The 25,214-nt window shown below is 34.6% G+C and overlaps 1 protein-coding gene across 1 annotated transcript in view; it reads right to left on the bottom strand.

The window, feature by feature from the left end:
* Positions 1 to 5,684: 5,684 nt before the first annotated feature.
* LOC132699726 (uncharacterized) overlaps positions 5,685 to 25,214 on the bottom strand; it is a 135,519-nt gene continuing 115,989 nt past the window's right edge. Inside the window, exon 6 of the mRNA XM_060666593.1 lies at positions 5,685 to 6,042. Coding sequence (XP_060522576.1) covers positions 5,823 to 6,042 — 220 coding nt within the window. The 3' untranslated portion in view covers positions 5,685 to 5,822. The remainder of the gene's footprint in view (positions 6,043 to 25,214) is intronic.

Here is a 25,214-nt window from a genome sequence, read left to right on the forward strand (position 1 = left end):
TAGTTTCAATGAGACTTCGTCATATCCTATCCTATGTACTTTATGATTTTATGAAAATTAACAATATAAATTGTGTTTTCTGTTTACTAGTCTGCTGGATTCCTTCTGCGTCGGTTGATTATGAGTGGAACTTGCCGAAGTTTCAACAAGAGCAAAAACCGAAGCAAAAGAAATTCAGAAGATTTTTTAATAGTATTATTGCAGAAGTTTATTTGAAAAATGAACAGTGTTTTATATTTAATTTAAATCTAGCTACAATTTTCCGCTCAGAGGATTGTATATCCAACCCCATAAGATGTATGTTAAATAATGCAGTGAATTTTAAGAAATATTTCTCTAAACTACTCATGTCGGTACTATAAACTGTATATCAAGATAAAGATAAAAAAAGAGGTTACATTATAATAAGAATTCGAGAAAATGTGCGTTTTTGAAAATAAACTGTATGGTGGAGTGCTATTATAACATGTGGCAACAACTTGGTTCTGACTTTTTCTTTTTCTTTTAGTTTGACCTATGTGCATCGTAAATTAAGAGGTGGAGCTATATTTGTTGTATAGTTTGTTCAAAGGTGAGTCGGAATTATCACCTATCTTCAAGAATAGATATTGAGTATTAACGCCAAATACTTCTCAGTTTGTCTCGATTTGCAGCGAACTTCATTTCATCTCGCTCTAATTAAATCACGGATTACTTTTTAATCGGTTTACAAAAATGACGCGTTTGATAAATATTTTTATCACATAAATAATTGAGACATTTTGTTTTGCTTTAAGGATCAGAAAACCTATTTAACTTTGTGCAATTTTGAAATTTTAGTTTGCTTGGGTATTATATTGAAAATTTACAAAACTTCTAGATTGTTATATTTAGTGCTAAGTCAAGTATTCGAATTCTTCGGATATTAATCGGTACTCGAGTACTGTCTTCATTCATTCATTAATTTTTTCAAAGTTTGCTTTTTTTTCGGTTTGTGATTTTGTGTGATTAAAATTTATCTGTACAATAAGACTATTTGGTCAATATATTTATAGGAGTGAGGATTATAACTAAAGTAACAGAGTTTTTAGAATTATAGTTATATGAGCGAAGATTTAAATAATTGTTTTGAACATTAAACCACAACAACGCATCTCAATATCTCTATGTCAGTGTTTTTGAAATTCCAAACATTAATTTAAAATGGAAATGGAAAAAATGGAAATAAAGATACAAAATCCATAAAACATAAGCATAGTAAATATTCTAGGATGATTTACAACCAACTAACGCATGAAAATTTTATTCTAAATGTGAAAGTCATCCACCATCCCTGAATATGCAGATTCATTATTTATCAGTTCTTGGAAACCTCTTTGTTATTTAAACTGTTTAGGTATCTAAACTGATATCACCGAAATGGGGACATTTTCTCAGTTTTGGATAATATTGGCATGGACTTGTACTTGTCATTCTTTCTCACAGTCAAATAATTTAAGACTACAGTTTTCTATGTTTGCTGCCAGAAATATCTGCGCTTTTCTGAAATTTTCTGAAAATTCTGAAATTTGGACGGTTAAACGAGGGATGTGGATTAAAACAATGATGGCATCTATATTGAGTAAAATTCAACCGTTCGCATTGTCAAGCCTACTTAAATCACCTATAGACAAATAAGAATACGTAACGGGTAATAGTTTACGGTTGAAGGTCTCAGAGTTTGATCCCTCATCAGATGGTCCGTTGGTGAGTAATTTGGAGAGTTATCAACGGCTTCAACGATTACATTTTACATTGTTTCATTTACTTCGTGAAACCACCACATGCCAAAATGACTATTATTGCTGATATCTATAGACGGAGTATTAACTCCTAAATATATATCTATCAAATATGTTACAGTTTGGAATAAAACATAAAAAGTTGGGATTTTTGCTGCACAGTTATCGATTTTCCACTCCTGCGGTTGATTTTTTTCCGACGTAGGTATATATTTATTCCCCAAGGGAAATCGATATAGGGTTTGGACAAGTGCCTATTGTGTATTAGCTGATACGCCCGTCTTCTCACATTATTTCCATCAAAAATATTGCTCTTCCGATAATTTCTCTCTCAGGTCTCCCCTTTATATCCCTGCTGTTATCGCGTTTATCCCTTCAAACTCAAAAATACGTCGACTCGGTTTTATTTTCGGCGTGGGGGCAATGAGGGTTGAGGAATATATGCGCGTTTTATTTACATCGCATCGGCGGTAAACACATACAACTAAAACTTGCGGAAACTTTATTGGAAAATGTTTTTTGGAAATATACCATTTGCGCGGTAACGCTTTCCTAGCAATATTTTGACACGCACATGTTTGATGGGTGAGTTATAATTACGATTACGATTTTTTGGTCACAATGTTCTATCGATATTTTAACGCGTTTTTTTTTAAATGAAAATATTTAAATACAATCCAGAAATCTCTGGTTTAACGGTTGACCTCCCAGAGAGTCGATGTTAAACGCGAATTTAATGATCTTCATCTGTCTCTGTCAAGCGAAAAATAAATCTCAAATTTATTGCAAGTAATCGGAAATCCAGACCTGGACTCAGTCGTTTGCGTTTGGGGAACGTTTCTGATACTGAGGACTAAAGTCAATTAAATAACTCGCAATGTTAAAATAAAGGAGATGCGGGAACTCGTGTTGTAATTGTTTAGAATTAACTATCTGAATGGCGCCTTACATATAAATCATATTTCACTAATTATTAATTATGTTGCAGTTTTATGTTTATAATATTGGTACTGATGGAAATTATGCAAATTAAAATACCTAATAAAGATAATAAAGTCATTTATCTAACAAACGCTGAAAATGTCAAATGAATCATTTTTGAGCATACGAGGTGTGTTCAAAAAGTATCGCGAATTTTGTGTTTTTTCAAAAATTATTTATTTATTCATGAATATCTATTGTGTCCCCTTCAAAGTAATCCCCATGAGATATTATACACTTGTGCCAACGGTTTTCCAATCTTCGAAGCACTTCAAAAAATCATTTTTTTTAATCTTCTTCAGCTCCTCCTTCGATGCCGTCTTTATCTCGTCAAGAGAAGCGTAACGTCGTCCTTTCATGGGCCTCTTCAGTTTAGGGAACAAGAAAAAGTCACAGGGGGCCAGATCTGGGGAATACGGTGGCTGCGGCATCATTAGTGTGTTGTTTTTGGCCAAAAAGTCGCGCACAAGCAACGATGTGTGAGCAAGGGAGTTATCGTGGTGCAATAGCCAATTTTTGTTCTTCCACAAATCCGGGCGTTTCTGGCGGATTGCTTCGCGCAAATTGCGCATAACTTGCAGGTAATATTCCTTATTGACCGTTCTTCCCTGTGGCAAGAACTCATGATGCACCACGCCCCTGCAATCGAACAAAACTGTCAGCAAAACTTTCACATTCGACCGAACTTGGCGCGCTTTTTTCGGTCTTGGTTCGTGCGGCAGCTTCCATTGAGATGATTGAGCTTTGGTTACCACGTCATAACCATAAACCCAGGATTCGTCACCAGTTATGCCCCTCTGGAGCAAATTTGGGTCGTCGCGGACAGAGTTTAACATCTCATTAGCAATGTTCATGCGATGCTGTTTTTGGTTACAATTGAGCAATTTTGGTACGAAATTCGCGGCGACCCGTCTCATGCCCAAATCATTGATAAAAATCGAATGGCACGAGCCCATCGATATGTTTAGGTCCTCAGCAACTTCTCTAACGGTGATTCGACGTTTGGCCAATACCATTTTCGCCACTTCATTAATTTTTTCGTCTGTTGTTGAAGTGCTCGTGCGTCCGGCACGCTCTTTGTCGTTCACATCTTCTCGGCCTTCTGAGAACATTTTGTACCACCGATAAACGTTGCTTCGGTCCAAGGTAGCTTCTCCGCATGCCACAGTCAACATTCGGAATGCATCCGCGCACTTAATTTCGTTTTTCACACAAAATTTGATACAGGTTCTTTGATCCATTTTTTTGAATAGGTAAAAATCGAAGACGATCCAAAACACGTGCAAGCAAAGCAGCTGTCAACAATTAAATGAACATTCAAAATGACCGAGCTTGTCGGCATAAATGAGAGACATGAGTACCAACATAACGCCACAAAAAATTCGAAATTCGAATATACGTAACCCGCGAAAATTCAAAATTCGCGATACTTTTTGAACACACCTCGTACGTGCAATATTATGAATAAATGTGCATGAAACAACATTTTCTTTAATTTTTTAGACACTCAATTTAATGCTAATGCTAAGGGAACCTTGAAAACTCCAAACCATCTCTCTATTAGATTTCTAGTTCTAATTTGTTCTTGGATTAGAGTGTGGAGTAATCAGGTAAGGTTTGATACCATAACCACTATCCCCCAACAGAGGGGTTTCCACCAAACTCTCCATTTTCAAAAGGCGCGACAGACAATGTCCCAAATTTTTAACTGATGGCCACAAATTGCTTGGACATTAAAAAAATATATCCTCTTTGATTTCTAAAATTTACCGCTTCATCTACACCAGAACATTGAACTCTTCCGGTTGTAGGAAATATCACCGTTGGAAGTACTATTTTTGAGGCTGATAATTCTTGATTTCTACGGACAATGTTATCCAATGAATACGGTAGATTCTGCTTCTCCGAAAGATTACTGGGGAAGCAATTTGAAAAGCGCCTTTATTTTTTGTTAAACGAAATCGTTGCAAAAATTCCTTGTCGTTCATTTTATAATATGATGATGTTGAGTCGTTACAACATTTAATTTTTATCGTTAGTCCATTAAATTCTCACATTTTTATAAATTTGAATAAATAAAAACATAACGAAATCAACAAGCGATTAGAAAAGCACGACAATGGACAATTCAATGACTATAAACCGTCGCCTTCGGATGTTCATGACAGCAGAATTTGAACTATGGCCAAAAATATAAAATAACAATAAAATACCATTTATACCACTTTTTATTGAGCTCAAGTGTAACAATGACCAACTACTTGTATATAAAATGGGTGACAGCGGACGTGAAATTGTGTCAATTTATTTTTTACTATCCTTAAATGGAGCCTAGAAGTTTGCCGCCATTAGATCCATTTCAAAAAGATACCACATACCAAAGCAGCTACAAACCCAACTATAATATAAAAAGGGAAATCCGCCGTTCTGAAAAGACTCAGCTAGAAGAATTGGAGAAACCACCACTTAAACAACCGTTCGAGGACCACGAAACGTTTGCTAAATGGAAACAAGGTGTTCATATTCCGTTTGATATTTACACGAAAAGAGTATCGGCTGAAAATTTCGAGCAGTTTTCGTTGGAACAAAAACCGAAAGATATCAGGATTAGGCCAAGAATTTTACTGGCCCCAGCGGTATGTTTTGACGACGTATCCGATACAGAGACCAGAGATACGATTATCAATTACGTGTACACCTCTGAGTGGAGAAGCGCGGAATGCGAAGCTACGCGGTGGTTTAAAAAAATATCACCCGCGGTAAGCGAGAGAGATCGCAGTGAAGATGTGAAATTTCAGGCAGATATTTATAAGCCATTAAATGAAAAGTTTATGAAGTGCGGCAAAATATGGGACGACTTTCAAAAGAGGACTTGTTGTGAGCCAATATACCAACGCAAAGTTCCGGAACAACATATAAATGAATTGGAGGGTATCGTATCCCAAGACACGAAGGATCAAATTGCTAAAGCTATTGCTAACGATACTTTGAGATTACCTCACGACATACCTATGCCCAACTATGCCGGATATAGACCATTGCTAGGCAAAGGAATACCCATATCCACGCGGACTAACGGACTTACCCCGGAGGAGCAGGTGGTGTCGCCACTTGAACCTGGTTCATGCGATAGGACACGTCCAGAATAGATCTGGGTTTCTCCATTCTGACAGATTCATCATCCGACGGCATCCATGTGTACCTGCTGGGGTCCACTTGTGGAGCTTTTCGCCGAAAATAGGAACTCTTGAGATCCTGGTCGTGCCTATACATTTCTGGCGTAAGGGGAACCCAGGGATTTCTGAAAAAAATTACCATAAAAGGTTTAGAATATATATGCGGAATGCTAATTGTCTTCCAATGTAAGTTTTTTGACATTTTACATGAACCACATCAACGGATATTGTACATTATTATTTGTTCAACAAAATTGCGAACAGGTTCTGCACTGGTTGTTAGCTGAGAATAACTATTTTTGAGTTTAGGTTATTGATTGATAGATAGATATAGATAGATATTTATTTCAATTTTCGATACTACATATAACACATATATGGGTATATTAAGCACGTCACATCACATTAAAATACAGTGTTCAAGCAATACATTTAAAAATTACATTTAAAAAAATCATCTACTGAGTAGAGACATCTGTGAGTTAAAAAGATCTTAATTCTTTACCTAAACAAAGATAAATTACTTTTTACAAAACTTCTGGATTCCTCCTGCGTCGGTTTTTGCTGAGTCGAAATTGCTGACGTTTCACAGATAAACTATCAGTTTCTTCGAAGTATTTATAGAAATTTAATACTCTGTTATATATTTTCAAGCCAAAATACCGCCCGATATGCAGTTTAGAGAATGGAACGTCCAAATAATCTCTTTGCCACGTGTCATGGTCGTGCAAGTCACATTTCCTATTCCATATTGTCATGTTACTTTATATATAATGACGGAAGTGTTATGATCTGAAGTTCCCTAATTAAATCCCTACATGAATGTTTACTAGTTACACGGATCATGTAACGAATAGCACGTTTTTGTGCTAAGAAGACCCGGTGTGACAGGAACAGCCCATAGTACACCAGCTTTAAAACTTCAATGGATACCGTATCTCTAATATTTTGGATTACGTATGAGCGGGAGCTTAATTTGGAAATATGTTGTGGATGGGATGATTCCATGTAAGTTTATTGTCAATGTGCAAACCGAAAAACTTAGTAGCCTCCATCTTTTCTACAGAACGATCCTCTAATTGGATAAAAATACTAGATTCAACGCGAGTATTTTTTGTGCCTATTTCCGTAGCCAGCGACTTGGATCTATTTAATTGTAGTCCGTTATCGCGACACCATTCATTCACCCTCGTAATCCTTGTTTCTCCGGTCCCTTTTAGATTAGCTCTGCTTTTATCTGTAACTAAAATGCTTGTGTCATCTGCATACAGTACAAATAATCGTTAATAAAACAATTAAAGAGGAGCGGTGATAGGCAGGATCCTTGCGGGGTATCGCTGCCTACATATTGAGGGCTCGATTTCGAACCGTCGATCATAACCTGCTGTACTCTCTCGGAGAGGTAAGATTTGACTCATGAGTTTGCTGGACCTCTAACGCCGATATTTTCCAGTTTTTTTAAGAGCAGGCTGTGATCGACAGTGTCGAATGCGAGGGTTAAATCAAAAAATAAGCCTAGTGTGACTGTTTTATTGTTAAGGCTGTCGTAGATATGCCCCAGAGCATAGACCAGTGTTGTAATTGTGGAGCTGTTGGCTCTGAATCCGTTTTGACCATTAGAAATCAAAGAATATTTTTCAAGGAACCTCTGCAGTCTGCCATTATAACAGGACTCAAAGATTTTTGCCACTTGACATTGAAGAGCTAGCGGGCGGTAGTTCTCTATGTTGGTTTTATTGCTTTTATTTTTAAAAATCGGTACGATTTTTGAGTTTTTTAAGTCTTTTGGATACTTGCAATGAGCTCAAATTGACTAAATATGATAGAATAGGAGCTATAACATCTTTAATAGAAATCAACAACGTGCCCTGTATTTCATCGATTCCAGATGATTTCTTACGGCATACTTTTCAAATTACTTGTTTTATCTCTACTGTTGTAGCAGGGTAGAGAAACATAGAGCTTGAGTGTATTTGGATATCGGGCGTTAGATTTTGATGCTGCTTGCTATTGATAGCACAATCAACAAAATATTTATTAAAAGTTTCACAGATTTTGTATCCGTCTTGAATTGTTTCACCACCAACAGTTATGTTAGTTATAGAAGAGGATTTACTTTTATGGTTGCTATTTTCCCTGACTATTGTCCAACTTTCCCTACTTATGTTATCAGATTTCAATAACCCTAAATTGTGGTGAGTTTTCTTTGCGTGTTTAAGTTTTTTGTTGTAAGAGGATTTAAGTTCTATGTATTTTTTATTATATAGATAATTTTTTATTCTTTTATTCATCTCGCGTACCGCACGACTCAGCTCTCTTAATTCTCTATTAAACCAATTGGTTTTTTTGCCTGTACGAGTCGTTTCCTTTTTTTACAAATGGAACACTTGACATAAATATTTGTTTTAGTTTTTCGTAAAAAGTGTTAAAATTTTTATCTAAGTCATCGGATTGAATATCGTACAGCAAATTATTTCAATCTGTGTTGGATATGAAATCTATAAAAGAATTTACATTATTTTTGCTAAACTTTCTGAAAACTCGTTCCGTACAATTATTATGACAGAACTCCTCAAAAATGAAGAGCTGAAACGTGTGGTTAGAGACACATGCGTCTACAACCAAGCTTTTTAGTCTGGTAAAGTAGACGAAAATATTGTCAATGCATGTTCTAGAATGATAAGTTATTCAAGTGGGCTCTACTATAGAAACAACTAAATTATACTCAAGAATTATATTTTTTAGTATTTTAGTTTTTCTCTTGTTTTCAAGCAATTTGACGTTAATGTCGCTGCACAAAAGTGCTTATTTTTTTGTTTATATACAGCTTCTAACATTATTGAGAGTTGTACGTATGATGGATAAGTATTGTTTAAGATCCCGATTGATATTATGGAAGAGTTGAATTCTGAGGTTCTCTGATATTTCTTCTTCGGAGCAGTGGTTGTGTTTTGTTATTTCTTCCGAGAGTTTCGTATTTCATGCACTTAATTAACATTATAAGGATGTCAAATAAATTTTGACAAAGATATACATTTTTTATTAATCTTACGCAGGTCAACAAGAAATAATTATGAATTCAGTCTAATCGAGCTTTTTATCAACGAATATTTCTAATTATACGATCAGCGTCACTGATCTACTACTGTTGTTTGTCTGATATTATCGTAAAATAACCCCGCATGTTTCAAAAATGACTTTTGAAGAACGAAAAGAAGCCGACGCAATTCGATGGCATTTTCGAATTTCAGTAACCCATCTTTCCGAACAAAATGCTGCCGGGAATTTTCCGGAATTAAGGCATGGTCGTCGTGTGCGAATGCAATTTGTGCCCTCCAATTTCTATTGCAAATAACGTGAACGCGGGACGATTTCTGACATAATAAATTCCTGTGACTTTTGAATTTCTCTGGAATTTTCGGGTACGCTTCGGAATATCTATTGCTCGGCAATCCCTAAAATACCATTTGGATTATTCATTTCAACCGTTAGTGGGTTTTGACGTAATTAAAATAGGCACCCGGATATAAAAAAATATGGCGAGCGTCGATATTAGTTGGGGTTATGTTTATTTTTGCGGAGAAAGATCAATTTGTCCTCATAGCTCGACTGCAAAATGCAAATTGAATCCCCTTATAAAAAATATACCTTTTTTACTATTTTTTATCTAAAAATAGATGTTTAAAAATATAAATGAAATTAGCAAACAATTTTATATAGACACAAGTCAGCAATTGTTGAATTATTTATTATTTTTCATTTTAAACGAATCAGAAAATTAATACAAATTTTTGGTTAGAGAGTTATAAAAATAAGAGTATAATTATTAGCAAAAATTTTAAGTACATAATATAAGTATGTCCTTACCTACACATAAGGTTGTGTAATTGTCCGGTCAAATTTTTTGTGTCAATTGACCAGTCAATTTACCGAAATAACTTAAAAAATGCCATGAAATTTATATGTATTTTATATACAATACGTCGCCCTCATGTCGTTCTGGGAACCAAATGGAGTCCATATTATTATTGGGATTCCCGAATTGGAAAGTATCGTAGTCGGATATTCCTTATATATATCATTATTAAATAAATCAATTGATGGTCAATGTACTACCAACTACAATGGGGCGAACTGATATAATTTCAATTCACCTAACACAAATCTACGGCAAGTAAGGTCACGATAGGTCTTGGATCAATGGAATATGTGATATGCTGACAAAACAAAATAATGAAAAAACATTTGCAAGTATGAGAGTTTAAGAATTAGTTAAATAATGTCTTTGATATATATATATATATATATATATATATATATATATATATATATATATATATATATACATATATATATATATATATATATATATATATATATATATATATATATATATATATATATATATATATATATATATATATATATATATATATATATATATATATATATATATATATATATATATATATATATATATATATATATATATATATATATAAAATGAATTAATAAGAATTAAAATAATTTTTGAAAAAGTGATGGTCGTTTTTTGATTCAATTTTCAACTTTGACTCGTTCAACGATTTTCGAGTATTTTTTATCACGATCCCTCTCAATTTTGGAGGAGAGGATAATCTCGAGTATAGTTTCAATTCGCCATTGCAAGAATCCTATTTCTTATTGTTATTATGTAGTTTTAACAGGAACACGCAATTCGGTTTAATTTACATTTCAGTTGAATTTGTAATTTTGAAATACCGAAAAATTTTTAGTTTACTATTAAATTTAGTTTGCAAATGTTTGGTGCAAAAGCCTATGTAAAATATAAAGATGTAGTTTCTAAGAGAGTTTCAAAATTGTGGCTAATTTATGAACGACTAACACAGGTTGAAAAAAATTGAACATACTAGTACAGCCTGTATCAATCTTCATCCTACTGGCTTTTACCCGCAATTATAGAAGTTACTTGCCGGCGGCCAATAAAGCTCGGGTTTGGTAGGTATTAAAGGACAGAACATTATGGACGGACTCTCAAAGGTTTTGCCAATAACATTTTTTTTTCTTTGGTTGGGTATAATCTTTTTAAATTACACTAAGAAAAAATATTTATGCATTTTAATTCTAAATATCTAAATCTAATTCTGTTTCACTAGCAGAATCGTCATTGAGATTAATTATAATAGGACTTATGTTGTTTTGTATAGATATTTAAGTCTTCAATTTTGGTATTTTTTATCAAATTTTGAACACTGGTGCTTAAAGTGGGGGTAACATTTTGCTCTGACCTTTGACCTTTCGGTTTGACGAAAGTTCTTATTAGGTCTTGATCACTATTTTCTATACAGTGAGTTTGACCATCGCTACGTTTATTGCCTTAATTCAATTCTCTACTATTAATAATGTCCTTTATCGACGATATTGGCGTTTTTGTAAGTAGACAGGTTTAACTTAAAGCTTTTTTTTTAATAAGTCCTCTACTGATTAAAGTTTCATACACACTTTTCACAACCTGTGTTGCGTCAAGCAACAAATGATTTTGGCGGGACATTGTTATATTTTCATAAAATAAATTTTTCGAAACATACAATAAAAATGATTATTCAAAATTGCCACATATGGTCAAAACTCAAGAAATATATCAGAAAGAAAGAAATATACTTACCTAATAAAAATAGGTAATAACCCCGTTAAAGTTTTATTGGGGAGGGTACATCGAAAGCCAACACAATGAAGATTGAGACAGACTATACAATTCAAAATGCAACAAAGAGAAGCTGAATGTTTCGCATTGTGCAGAGGAACAAGTTGAAGACTGCGGGAATGTGCACCTTGTCATACCAGACTACTTTGAACTCACCGTGGATGATATTTCGAAGTCCATATCGATCGCTAAAACTTGGTCCGTACAGCCCATCGAGTATAGAAAAAACAAGTTTCCTGTTTTTTCAGTTCTGAGCAATGTATCCTTATTGCCATTCCAATGTGAATATTTATTTATTTATTTATTGCCAATTTAGGTTGCATACAGTAAAGAGTATCAAAAATCATCCCTTATGTAATAAAAAAAACTTAACACATAACTTTTCTTTTTGTCTCTCTCCAAGTGGAATATCGTGTCGTTGTCCTGAAGTAGCTCCATCTAGCCCTATATTTGTCTTGCATCTTGGAACCCCAACTGTCATTCGAATTAGGTTCCTCGATACAGGTTAAGGGTATTGACTTCCGAAAGCAATTTCTTCTTTTAAATTTTGTGCGTTGTTCTAACCAATCCCTCCTTCCACCTTAATTTTTTTTTACCGAACTCTCTATTGCATTAGTTCGAAAAAGAATCTTTTTCTAGATCTGAGAACTTTATTTTGTAGCTAGTCGCCGTGCGGAGGGTGTCTGTGATCGTTTTGTTGTTTTCTCTTCTCCATATAGGCAGCAACCTCACGTCGGATATGTGGTGGAGCAATTCCAGTCAGAAAGCTTTTGAACGGGGGTAGGTGTCCAGTTACTATTACTGCGGTCTCATTGATGGTTGTGTCGACGCATTTTGCATGTTTTGAACGCTCTAGACCGGAGCCTGATATACAGAAGCTGTATACACTTGGCTAAGACAGATGTTCAGACGGTTTGTCGATTGCCTGCTCAAAATTTATATATCTATTTCGTAAGTATTTGTCTTTATGTAGTACTGCTTAAAGCCCAGTGAACGGTATAGGGTAACGCCGAGGTATTTTGGTATTTCAACAAATAATTCAAAAGGAAATCAAACTGAGACTATCGTAGATCATCAAAAAACACTACTGCACTTAAACTTAATGCGTACAGAACTATAGCAAATTAAGGTTTGGTAAGTACATTTTAAAATTTCTATTCTAAAAGATATTTTTTTCGCCGGACTCTTAAATCACTCAAATGACACCGCAAAAATATGAATGTTTAGAAAATGACTATGGAAATTAATCACACTTTACAATTAGAGTTCTTCCCTAGGTTAGTTCGGTGATAGTTAATACAAAACAACTTTTTGCATTGGTATTCGTAGGATAATTATTCAAAAATACAGCATTAACAGAACTACCAGTTATCGCTTGTTCTGAAGAGTTTAAATTTTGAATTGAACGAATAGAACTAAAATATTGATTCTCAATGTTTGTAGTTGTTTTGATTCTAAGATATTTTAAACATTTATTTTGCTTTTGTTCCATGCCTGATGGAAAACTTACTAAGAACAAACAAAAGCTATAGGAGAAGGTTTTAAAAATCTCTTGAGTCTCTTTTTATGAAGCCTTCTATTCTATTTGATCCACTAATTATTCTCTCTAGGTGAGGTTTATATGTCTACCTTTCGTCTAGGATAATAATAATAATGAAGTGTATTATTAATTATTAATGTAGTGTAATAAAATAAAAATAAATGCAGATTCACACGGTAGGATTTTGGTAGTATTGCTCCAATCGCAAAAGATCAATTTGGAGCGAATAATATTAATTTGCATAAGAACAAAATTAGCAATACTCCAAAGCGAAGCAAAAGCTGTTTAGAAATGAACGTGGGAAAAATACTCTTGCGAAGAATCAAGGAGCAGTCACGCCTTGACCTTTTTATGTTTGCCTCTTTTTTGTTGGATGAATTAAGTATGCGCGTGTTCTCATTTCCCTTAAACGATTTGCAGTTCCCTATAGAGTTCATTATTCGAGTAGGGTGCAATTCCTGACCCTTTTGGGAGGTTCGTTGAATCTCTTTGCCTGTTTAAACTGTCACTTCAAAGCTATTGACATCTGCCGTGTACGCCCAGTCGGGTTATTGTTGCATATAGCGTCTTGTAGCTCATATTGGGTCGGTATCAATATAGCTTGCAAAAGAGACTAGTCGATACGTCTGAATTAAGGGCCGCTGGGTTACCACCAACGTGATCGCAATTACACATTATTCCGAACGCTTCAGGGTGTATCTAATCCTTACGGTAGGAGATTATTGCTCTCTCCCTGGATAAGACCGCAAGTCCTTCATTATCGGTTTTAGCAGACAATTTACTGACCCTGTCGTTTCGGTGCCAATTTCGACAAAGACAGAGGCCCTAATTAGGACTGGCATCCAACGATGTAAAATAGACTAATTGTTGTGGATGCGTCAAGGACAAGGGGCACGTGTCGTGACGTTGATATTTATTACATTTGCGGTAGCTGTAATCAAGGAAATTCCTGATTGCCAATTAATTTAGTTTTGTGTGTGTGTGTATGACGTTGGAAGTTCGTACATACAGGTTAGAAAAGTATGGCCCCCGGTGCTGGTAATAGTGAATTTACGCAAAAACAAAAACTAAAACCTGGTCTATACTTTTTTTTATTTGTTATGTAATTTCTCTTACAGTGGCCAGAAACAGAGACCTAAATTTTAGAAACTAGAAATTTAGAAACATTAGAAATTCGAAAACTAACAAAACATTTACTTTATAATAATAATAAAAACAAAAAAAAACATATTAAGGTCTTCGAAATAGTACTAAAGACTTCAACAACGCATGACGTAAAATTCATCATCAGTGCAGAAAATACTAAATAAAAATAAATACTAAGTTTGTATTGGATTACGGAACACGGAAGACATCGTCAAAAACTTTTAACACAAAAGTTGCATATATTTTATATATATAAAAACGCCAACGCGTGACTGCTCCTTGATTCTTCGCAAGAGTATTTTTCCCATGTACATTTCTAAACAGCTTTTGCTTCGCTTTGAAGTATTGCTAATTTTGTTCTTATGCAAATTAATGCGATTGGAGCAATACTACCAAAATCCTACCGTGTGAATCTGCATTTCTTATACCAAAAATTTAAATAAAATAAATTTATTATACTATATTAATAATTAATAATACACTTCATTATTATTATTATCCTAGACGAAAGGTGGACATGTGAACCTCACCTAGAGTGAATCATTAGTGGATCAAATAGAATGGAAGGCTTCATAAAAAGAGACTCAAGAGATTTTTAAAACTCTCTCTTATAACTTTCGTTTGTTCTTAGTAACTTTTCCATCAGGCATGGAACAAAAGCAAAATAAATGTTTAAAATATCTTAGAATCAAAACAACTACAAACATTGAGAATCAATATTTTAGTTCTATTCGTTCAATTCAAAATTTAAACTCTTCAGAACAAGCGATAACTGGTAGTTTTGTTAATGCTGTATTTATGAATAATTAACCTACGAATACCAAAGCAAAACGTTTTTTTGTATTAACTACCACCGAACTAACCTAGGGAAGAACTCTAATTGTAAAGTGTGATTAATTTTCATAGTCATTTTCTAGATATTGATATCTTTGCGGTGTTATTTGAGTGAGAAGAAGAGTCGGGCGAAAAAAATATCTTTTAGAATAGAAATTTTAAAATGTACTTACCAAATCTTAATTTCCTATAGTTCTGTAGGCATTGAGTTATAGTTTAAGTATAGTAGTGTTTTTTGATCTACGATAGTTTGAGTTTGATTTCCTTTTGAATTATTTGTTGAAATACCAAAATACCTCGGCGTTACCCTATACCGTTCACTAGGCTTTAAGCGGTACTGCATAAAGACAAATACTTTCGAAATAGATATATAAATTTTGAGCAGGCAATCCGCAAACCGTCAGAACATCTGTCTTAGCCAAGTGTATACAGCTTCTGTATATCAGGCTCCGGTCTAGAGCGTTCAAAACATACAAAATACGTCGACACAACCATCAATGAGACCGCAATAATAGTAACTGGACACCTACCCCCGTTCAAAGGCTTTCTGACTGGAATTGCTCCACCACATATCCGACGTGAGGTTGCTGCCTACTCGTATATGAAAAAGAGAAAAAGAGAAAAAGAGAAAACAACAAAACGATCACAGACACCCTCCGCACGGCGACCAGCTACCAAATGAATTATATATATATATATATATATATATATATATATATATATATATATATATATATATATATATATATATATATATATATATATATATATATATATATATATATATAAATTTTGATCCTCTTTTAAAAGACTCGACATTTCTGGACAATATTGTAACGATTGGATTGTGTTTCCTTCAGGTAAGCTTCGAACTGGAATACATTTGTAGGGGTGATATTTATAATATTTTAAAAAGTTTTATAAAATATAATTTTCAATTATTATTCATAAAAGCATATCTGCCTTCAAAAGAGAGCAAAATATTCATGTCGTTATCTTCATTTCAAACAACGGTTCTCTTTTTTCGACTGAGACTTTTGGTTTCATTAAATTGCCGGATAACGATTGTGTCCGCGGATGGTACCCGTCGCCCTTTATTAATCTGACGATATTGCTGCAGCTATTCTACTGTTATTGGAATAGAAAAGATGAACTCCTTCAAGCTTTTTTTCCTCTGAGTGACTCATTTTCCTAACTGAATGTTCCGTTTTAAAGTAAACGCAACATGTCACACTGAACGCTTGGTCAGCTCGATCAACGTCTGTTTAGTTAATCAAAAATTTAAACTTATATAATTCAAGAACGGCTTAGCCAAATTTATGTATTTCTGAAGTCAGAAAAAAAATATCTTTCGTCAAAACAGGATATATATAGTTTGTTCCAATCAAAACTAAAAAATTTGCTACTGTTTCTCAATTTTGCGATGTTCTCTTTTAAAAGTCTGAAAGATAGTATTGTAAAATTATACAACTTTAGTATTAAAAGGTTTTTTAGGTGACTCCCGTTAATCCGTGTAGGTGGGTAGGCAAATATAAAAAATTACCCTATACGTCACATAATAAAACACTTTAAGCTTTTTTGAATGGATGGAAACTTTGTTTTGTAATTATTTGCACCTTAAAAGAAAAGGAATCATTTTGCGATAAAACTGACTGAAAATTTTATTGAGCATTTTTTCGAGTATACGGTTCTTTAGAAATTATCCGGAGATGCGAAGTGTTGATGGTAAATTTCTAGGAAAAATCGTGTGTGAAGAAACATTTTGGGATATTACTTTAGGTACGAGGAAGATACCGTTCGAAAATTTAACGCCAAAACCGTTAGAAAATAAAACGTCATTATAACTGTCAATCTGTCAACAAAATCAATTTTGTTTGGTTAAAAACTACTAAAAACTACATTATTTTTTCTGAAAAAAATGGTGCGAGGTACAAGAAGAGTAAGCAATTTCCTTACAGAATGTCACTTTTCGAAATTTTTCCTTGTGTGTCCTTTCACCGAGAAAGACGATTCATCATAAAAGGTTTAGCAATTTTACCAAAATTATTTTATACTTTTTACAATGTAATAATTAGTAGAAAATTAAATTTCTTGTTGGCTCCCTTCAAAAATGTTTGTAAATAAACACAATATGGCTGGGGATACAATTTAAATAGTATTACACATAAAAAAATCATCACATTATGAAATGGAATTTAAAGGCTATACAAATAAATTGCGTATCAGATTTATTTAAAATCAAATGTGATAAGTCAAAATACAATCTGACCTGACAGTATCCTAGAATGCATGGATATCATTTCAAGTTTGTTAACCGTATATAAGTATAGAAACAGTTTCAATGGTGCGAGAGAAGCTAAAGCTGCCCTGGCAGATTGGATTTGGCAATTTGGTCGTTTTGGGCGTTCTTGTAAATTTCGGGATTTTGTTGTTGTTGTCTGGGTTCATTAGGCAAAATTGCGGGGGTTAAATTTGAACAAACTGGCATACCCGACTATTACAAAAGTCACGGAAACTACTCCAATTAAGGCTTTCGAGGCAAAGCCAGCTGTTTCTGGAACCTCTATATTTATATAGGGGAGGTGGTACCTATTTATTTATTTATTTATTTAAATTTATTCTCCTTTTTCTGAAATAACACATAATATTATGGCAATCTCACTTATCACTATTTAAACAAATATTTGTTATTATTATTTAATATTATTAATTCAGCTTACAGACAACAAGTTGTAATTGTTTTAAAATTAACTTAAAATCGTGCTACTATCACTCAGGATATAATAATTAAAATAAGTCAATTGCATTGGTAACATTCCGGAACAAATATTTTAATAAGTTTGCAAAAAATGCTTTTGCCTTACTAAATATATCTATTTTATTTTGCTATCGATTATGAGATGTAAACATTGTCACGACTGGGAATTTCAACTGCTAATTATTTCTAGCTGTGCTTTTGACAGTAAAGGTTCTGTACATTTTTGACGTGCTTTATTTAGGACACTTAAGTATAGCAAACCCAATTTTGCATTATAGAAAGCTAAATTGTTAATGATTTTAAAAAGGTATGCTAACTGAGTATGATTCTTCTGTTGTGCAGTGTTAACATTTTACAATTTTAATAGTTGTTATGTATTTTAATAGTTGTTGAATAAAATCAAATGATATATATTTTAACAATATTTTTTATTATACTGCGCTTTTCATAAAAACGTGGCAATACATTTTATTTAAATATATATTTACATATATTTTAATGTTTATGTAATTGGATTTGACTTCGAAATTTTGTTGATGCCTTTAAAATATTAAAAATTGTCTATATACGGTCAAAGACGTCACTAAGAGTTTAGTACGAACTTCATGTATCTACCGACTTTATCGTAGTCAATCCTTTATTAAGGTTTCCATATACCTAAGCTTTTGGGTCTTATTCGTTTCTATTAATAATTTACGAAAATAATTTAACTAATCTACTAAACAATTTACCACTTAAAAGCTATTTGTCTTTTGATTTTCAGGAACATTTATTAGACCATTTTTTCAAATTGTGATTGATAATAGAGGCATAGACGCTGCGTTCCATTATGATGAGGTCGAAGCAGATATTAATTTCGATCTGCAGCAGGTTTTTACTTATAGTGAGAGACATGCTTTAAGGTTAAATGCGGCTAAAACTCAGGTGCTACTTTTTGCTTCCAACTCTGCAATGCACTTCCTGAAAAGATACTTGCATATGGAGATAAATGAGGAACCCTTGTCGTTTGCTACCAAGGCCAAAAATATAGGAGTAACGATGGACGTATCATTAAGATTTAGTAAACACATTTCAAATTTAGGTAAAAGAACTTATAGTAAAGACTCTATATGTTGTAGCTTTGTGTAAGGCATAAGGAAATATGACCACGTGTCCCCTAAAATGAAATTGTTGTAGTGGTTGAGAATGGACAATTTATTTGGATACCTATTCGCTGTTTTAATATACAAGATCTCAAAGTCTTCTAGCCCTCCCTATTTAAAATATAAGCCGGTTTTTCGCTGTGAATCATAAAGTTTTTCACAAAAGAAGGGTTAGCCCCTAAAATTATTAAAGAAAGGCTGGATGATGTGTACGGCCAAAGTTCTCCTTCGTATTCAGTACTGAAAGAATGGGCAAAACGTTTTCGAATGGGACAGCACTCCCTTGAAAATGATTCAAGAGTTGGTCGACCAGTGGATGTCATAACGGAAGATATTGTTACGATTGTGGAAGAAGTGGTATTGAGTGATCGAGGTTTAAAGGTCAAGGAAATCTCAGAAATTACTAAGCTTTCTGATACAAATGTTCGTCGAATCCTGCATAAGGTTAGTGCAAGATGGCTACTCAAAAACAACGCCATGTCGAGTGTGCGAGATCTTTTTTGGAACTCTGTGGGTCGGAACCGAAGCCTGTGATAGAAACTATTGTGACTGGAGATGAAACTATGGTTCTCTATTATGACTCTCTATCGAAAAAAGAATCAATGGAGGGGCGTCGTAAGGGTGAAGCACCCCCAAGAAAATTCAGAGTCTACCAGTCAACAAAAAAGCTGATGGCCACGATCTTTTGGGGTTGTGAAGGAATTGTTTTGATAGATTACCACTGTCAATGATAAATATTACGCAGCATTATTACATAAATTGCGAGACTGCATACGTGTAAAACGTCGAGGAAAACTGACCAGAGGCGTGCGTTCTTTTGCACGATAATGCACCTGTTGGTGTTGCACAAGCTGGCATTTTAGAGTGTGGGTTCCAACAGATAGATCATCCTCCCTATCGTCCAGATATGACTTCCAGCGACTATTATTTGTTTGGATATTTGAAAAAGGACTTACGTGGACGGCGGTTTAACGACGAAGTTGAGTTAAAAGAGGCTGTTTTAGCTCATTTTGCAGACAAACCAAAAGAATATATTGTTAAATGGATTGAGTTGTTAATTAGGAGATGTAATAAGCGTATTGAAGTTAAGGGGGACTATATTGAAAAAAAATAAAAACTTATTACTCTACTTTGGTTCTTTCATATTTAGGCCGGGAAATTTTGGCGCTGCCTTCGTAAATATTAGTCAGAATACGCTAACTGTGCGTCAACACAGATCTGCTCTTTACGAGCGGGGGGTTTACCTATAATGCGGCAAAAACTTTTTTCTACTTCCGTCTGTAAAATACCTAACTATACACCGACCTAGAGTGCGGGAAGAGTCACTTTACCACGTCAGTTTCGTTTCCCACGGATCCGAGCCACTTCGGACATTTCCGGGACTTTACCGCACGGGTTTAGGAGCAATCGGATGTTTTCGGAGATATTTCCCACGCTTTGAATTTTGACGCTTGTTAATTCTGACGGTAATGTCAATGAATGTATTCGTGTTGTTTTGCGAAAATGTACCCAAAAACTAAGGTTCTTAGAAAAAGTATAGTATGCAACACGTTCGGTAAATTTTGAAATCTCGCTCCGCTCGTGTCTAATAAACTCCTGAGTAAAATTCGTAATATGCATAATCTACTATTAATCGGCATAGACACTTCTTTGCCTTATCATCTTTAAAACTATTTCGGAAGAACATTAAACGCGTGTTATTAGATAAATGAAGTGCTGACTGGGTTTTTCGTCTTTTAATTAATCACAGAGTTATTTTTATTATTACTTACTTTTCTTTTTCTTTTGTTTTTATTTTATTTTTATTTACTAGGGGTTATCTTGTTGCAAATTGTATTGTCAAAAAGGTGTATGATATATAGATAAATTGTATTCCGTTAATGTTGAGTTGCTGACTTAGTCAGCTAGAATTCGTCCTTTGAGAATTTAGTATTAAATACTGTGTATTATGTATATCATTTATCTCAATTCTCAATAAAGACTATTATTATTATTATTATTATTATTATTATTATTATATAAAAAGCTAGCACGACACCACATTTCGGTCAGTCAAGAAGTCAAAATGAGAGCACGGAATATAAATAATACGCTATATGTAACCGCGTGTATAGTAAGTAGTAGTGCGTAAATAGAAAGTGATTTTCATTGTTATTATTGGCCGAATCAAATTTTCAGTTCCTTAATGTTTTACTTGCCACTTTCAAAAAATCGATGAAATAAGTCGGGAATCATTTTGTAACTTAACCTTCTTTGTTCACGATGCACCAAACATTTTTGGCAAAATAAGTGGATTTTAGTCAATTTAAAAACAACATCATTGGTCATTGCAATGATTTGCTGGTCAACTGAAATAGCCAAACACGGACACACAAAAATGGAGCAAACACTATGTGAATAGATAGAAAATATTATTACATAGACAGCACCTTTAACACTACCCAACTAAGTAAGTTTTGACGGATCCATACACTTACCCCCATACACACGCCTACCACACCTCCGCTTATAGAATAACAAATACGAAGTTGGATAATCCCGGCGCCAGATCTGTGCGATACGAAATTTAATCTCGGGATAATTTACCTAAACGTCGAGTATATGCGAGTAATGCTGGTGTACGTTTCTTCACCTCGCGCTCGAACTCAAAATGCCACCGTGCGATTTAAATTGCTCCTCGACGTTTTAACTCCGCCAGCTCTCTGGCAAGTAATTTTCTTTGTGCTCATTAAGGTGAACGAATTACGCGGCAGTTTGGGCGCTTAAGGAAAATCTTCGCGTGGAAATACGTTTTATTAAAAATACCTTCATAACTTGGAACTTATTCATCACGTCCTCGCTACCGCTCTTAATGGAACGCATTGGGGTCTTCCGACACGACGGCGTATATAACACCTGTCTTCGATACGTGTTTGGCTTCGGCTTAATCGACGGCATGCCGATGCGAAATACTGATTAATGCAATTGCTAAAATATTTCTGTTAAACTAAATTGAAATTCTTGAAAATTAAACGAAATTCCTATGTTTAATTAAACTATTTCGGGGGGCTAAGTCCGGTTGTCTTTCTATGCGTATTTGTTCGAAATTCGTTGATTAGAAATGGTACTAAAAATACGTTCCAAGGCTAGATTTTTATAGAGATTCTAGAAATTTCGTATATTAAAAATATCTGCAAAAAAAAATGCGATTGCAGATACCGCGAATCTCGAAGAGGCGCTGACTTCTATAAAAGCGAGCACCGCTCCTAGAGTCAGTCGAAAAGTGAAACAGTACATAATGGCAATATAAATAATGAACTGATATAAATAATAAATAAATTATTAACAGTGCGTATGTAAATAGTTAACAATTAGCTACTGCAACTGCTTTTTTGACTAAAAAAGCACTATTTTCTTTCCAACCACGGTAACCTCTTATTTTAATGACTTCATGCAATGCAAACACTTATCCACCACACGTTACAGTGCATATTTATAATTAAATTCCAAAAAAGCTTATTAAATGTTGGTCTGAAGTAAAACCTTCTGGTTACAAATAGGGGATAATAACTCCAAGAGTCATGTATCAACCGGTTCATTAAAGCATAAACAATTGTAAGCTCCTCTACCTAAGCTTTCATAATTATATTATCATATTATCTTTACTTACATATATTAGATAGTGTCTGTTCAGTTTTCATTTTATTATTTTTCGACTTCTTATGAATTTATATATATATATAAACCTATAGCTTATCGATTGGCCGCGAGTACAGCACCAAGAAGTTATTCTTCTTCCTTTCCTCGCGGTATTAAATTCTTGAACTTAACTGACCATCTATACCCGCCAGCGCCCTTAGACGCATGCTCCACTAAAAATTACGGTGAAGCGCTAAATCGGTCGCTCTCATCGTGTGGTTCAAAAAGTGCCGTTGAACGCATCAGGTCATACGCGTGGTGATCAACAAATTTCCTCACCACTCGAGGCACAGAGGACGCAGCACGGGCCGGCCCCTCCGGAAGGAAGACCGAAAGCGAGATATGGTCAGTTAAGTAATCAAAAATCTTTTGATCCTGTCTTGAGTAATTTTTGCGACTTCTTGCTGTGCCAGCTGCGGCCAAAGTCCGTTTCCGCGCGGACAAAACGTTTTTGGTCCTTACGAGACCGATTAAAAAGAACTAACTTTTATCTTATTATTGTGCAATCAATATTCTCAATTTGAAATTCACGATTACGTGCTATGCTTTGCGAAAAATCTGTTTATTCCTTTACTTTTTTTGTGTATGAAGGCCATTAGCATCAACACAAAAAGATCAGTACGTTTTTTTTATATATACAGATTCGCATTTGATTTCAATCGACTGGATCTCGGTTCCAAATATTGTTTCGTTTTAACGTTCAATATCGGAACGGCCAGAGTTTCAGGCGTATTTATTTACTTTTTTGTCGAATTTCTTTCGGTCTAGTTGAAACTCGGAACAGTTTGGTTTTCATTTTTTTATTATCATTATTATTATTTGAGTAATATCGCTTTTCTCTCTGAATCTGCGTAGTGTTCGATAGGTTTTTATAATGGCAAAATCTTTAGGTCAGAATAAAGCCACTCGAGGTTTTTTTATAAGTCGTTTGACTGAAATTTATAATTGTTCTCAGACCTGTCTCACTGATTCTACTAAGTTAAATCAATTTAAAGCTCGTTACGAAGGAATTGAAGACATTAGAAATAATTTTGAAGCTCATCATCATGCAATCATTGGGTCACAACAGATGACTGACAAGTCTCTGGAGGATGAAGACGAAATTCGTCGAGAATTTGACGACAAATATTTCGTGATAAAATCTATATATATATGGATTTGTTTCCTACAGCGGCTCAAAGTCCTGTTGTCCCATCAAACCAAACAATTTTTAATGCTACCACTAACCAAAAAGTATATGAGGTTGATGTACCAATTTTCAGGGGCGATTACCGAGATTGGCCGACATTCATTGACTTATATGATAGTTTAATTCATAATGTCGCGAACATGCCGGAAATTCAAAAATTCGGTTTTTTGGTCAAACATTGCGAGGGTGAACCCCTCAATTTATTAAAAACTTTGCGCATGACTGAGAGCAACTACCCCGTTGCTTATCAGGCATTGCGTGATAGATACCAGAACAAAAGGTTAATGGCCACTGAATCTTGGAACAACACACACAACGCTCCTAAAATGTCATCAGACGATCATTTAGTTTTGCGACGTTTAATTGACACATTTCAAGAAAACTTGGCGGCATTGAAAATTTTGGGGTTTCCCACTGTCGAGTGGAATTTTATTCTTCTCAATTTGCTTTTATCAAAAATTGATGTGCATTCAGCTAAGTCATTTGAGCTTGCGCACAGCAGTGTAGAGCTTCCTTCATACGACGATTTAATCAAATTTTTAGATAAAAATTGCAAGGCATTATCGTCCTTTGCACTTTCAAGTCCAGAAGACACCATTCGAACAAAATCAGTCAGAAACCAAAGCGAACGCAGTTTTAAATCTAAATTAAATCCTAAAGGTTTCTTAACGCAAGATAGTCCAAAATGTACATTAGGATGTCAGAGTAGACACTGGTTGATTAAATGTTCAGTTTTCAAATCGAAAACGCCTCGTGATCGTTACACCATCGTCAAGCAACATCGCTTGTGCACATTATGCCTCAATTTGCGGTGCAGCGCTAAAAAATGTTCGAGCAATACAGCTTGCCAATTTTGTCAAAGTCGGACACACCATACTTTGCTCCACTGGGGAGCCGATTCTCCTTCCAAAGGCAATTCGCCACAGACACCACATGACTCATCATGCGAACTTCCTCACTCCGTTGCATCTTCTGCATCGGTAGAGCTAAACTCACCTAAATCATATGCCTCTTCTTCGGTGAATGTAACCGACTCAACCTTACTCGCTACCGCCCTCGTACAAGTGGCTGACAGACATGGCAACCTACACACTTGCTGAGCGCTGCTAGATAGCGCGAGTCAGGTAAACTGCATCACTGAGAAGTGTTTTCGAAGATTGGGTTTGAAAAGCTACGGTGGAAGTGTTGAAATTCAAGGTATCGGTGATACGTCAGTTGCTACATCGCGAGGCTACACTACTTTCAAACTAAGCGTGCCTGGTTTGAATCAACCTTTCGTGGCAGTCTATTCAGTCATATTACCGTC

The sequence above is a fragment of the Cylas formicarius genome, unplaced genomic scaffold (assembly GCF_029955315.1).
Source record: "Cylas formicarius isolate icCylForm1 unplaced genomic scaffold, icCylForm1.1 PGA_scaffold_3__17_contigs__length_32017465, whole genome shotgun sequence".
Classification (NCBI taxonomy): domain Eukaryota; kingdom Metazoa; phylum Arthropoda; class Insecta; order Coleoptera; family Brentidae; genus Cylas; species Cylas formicarius.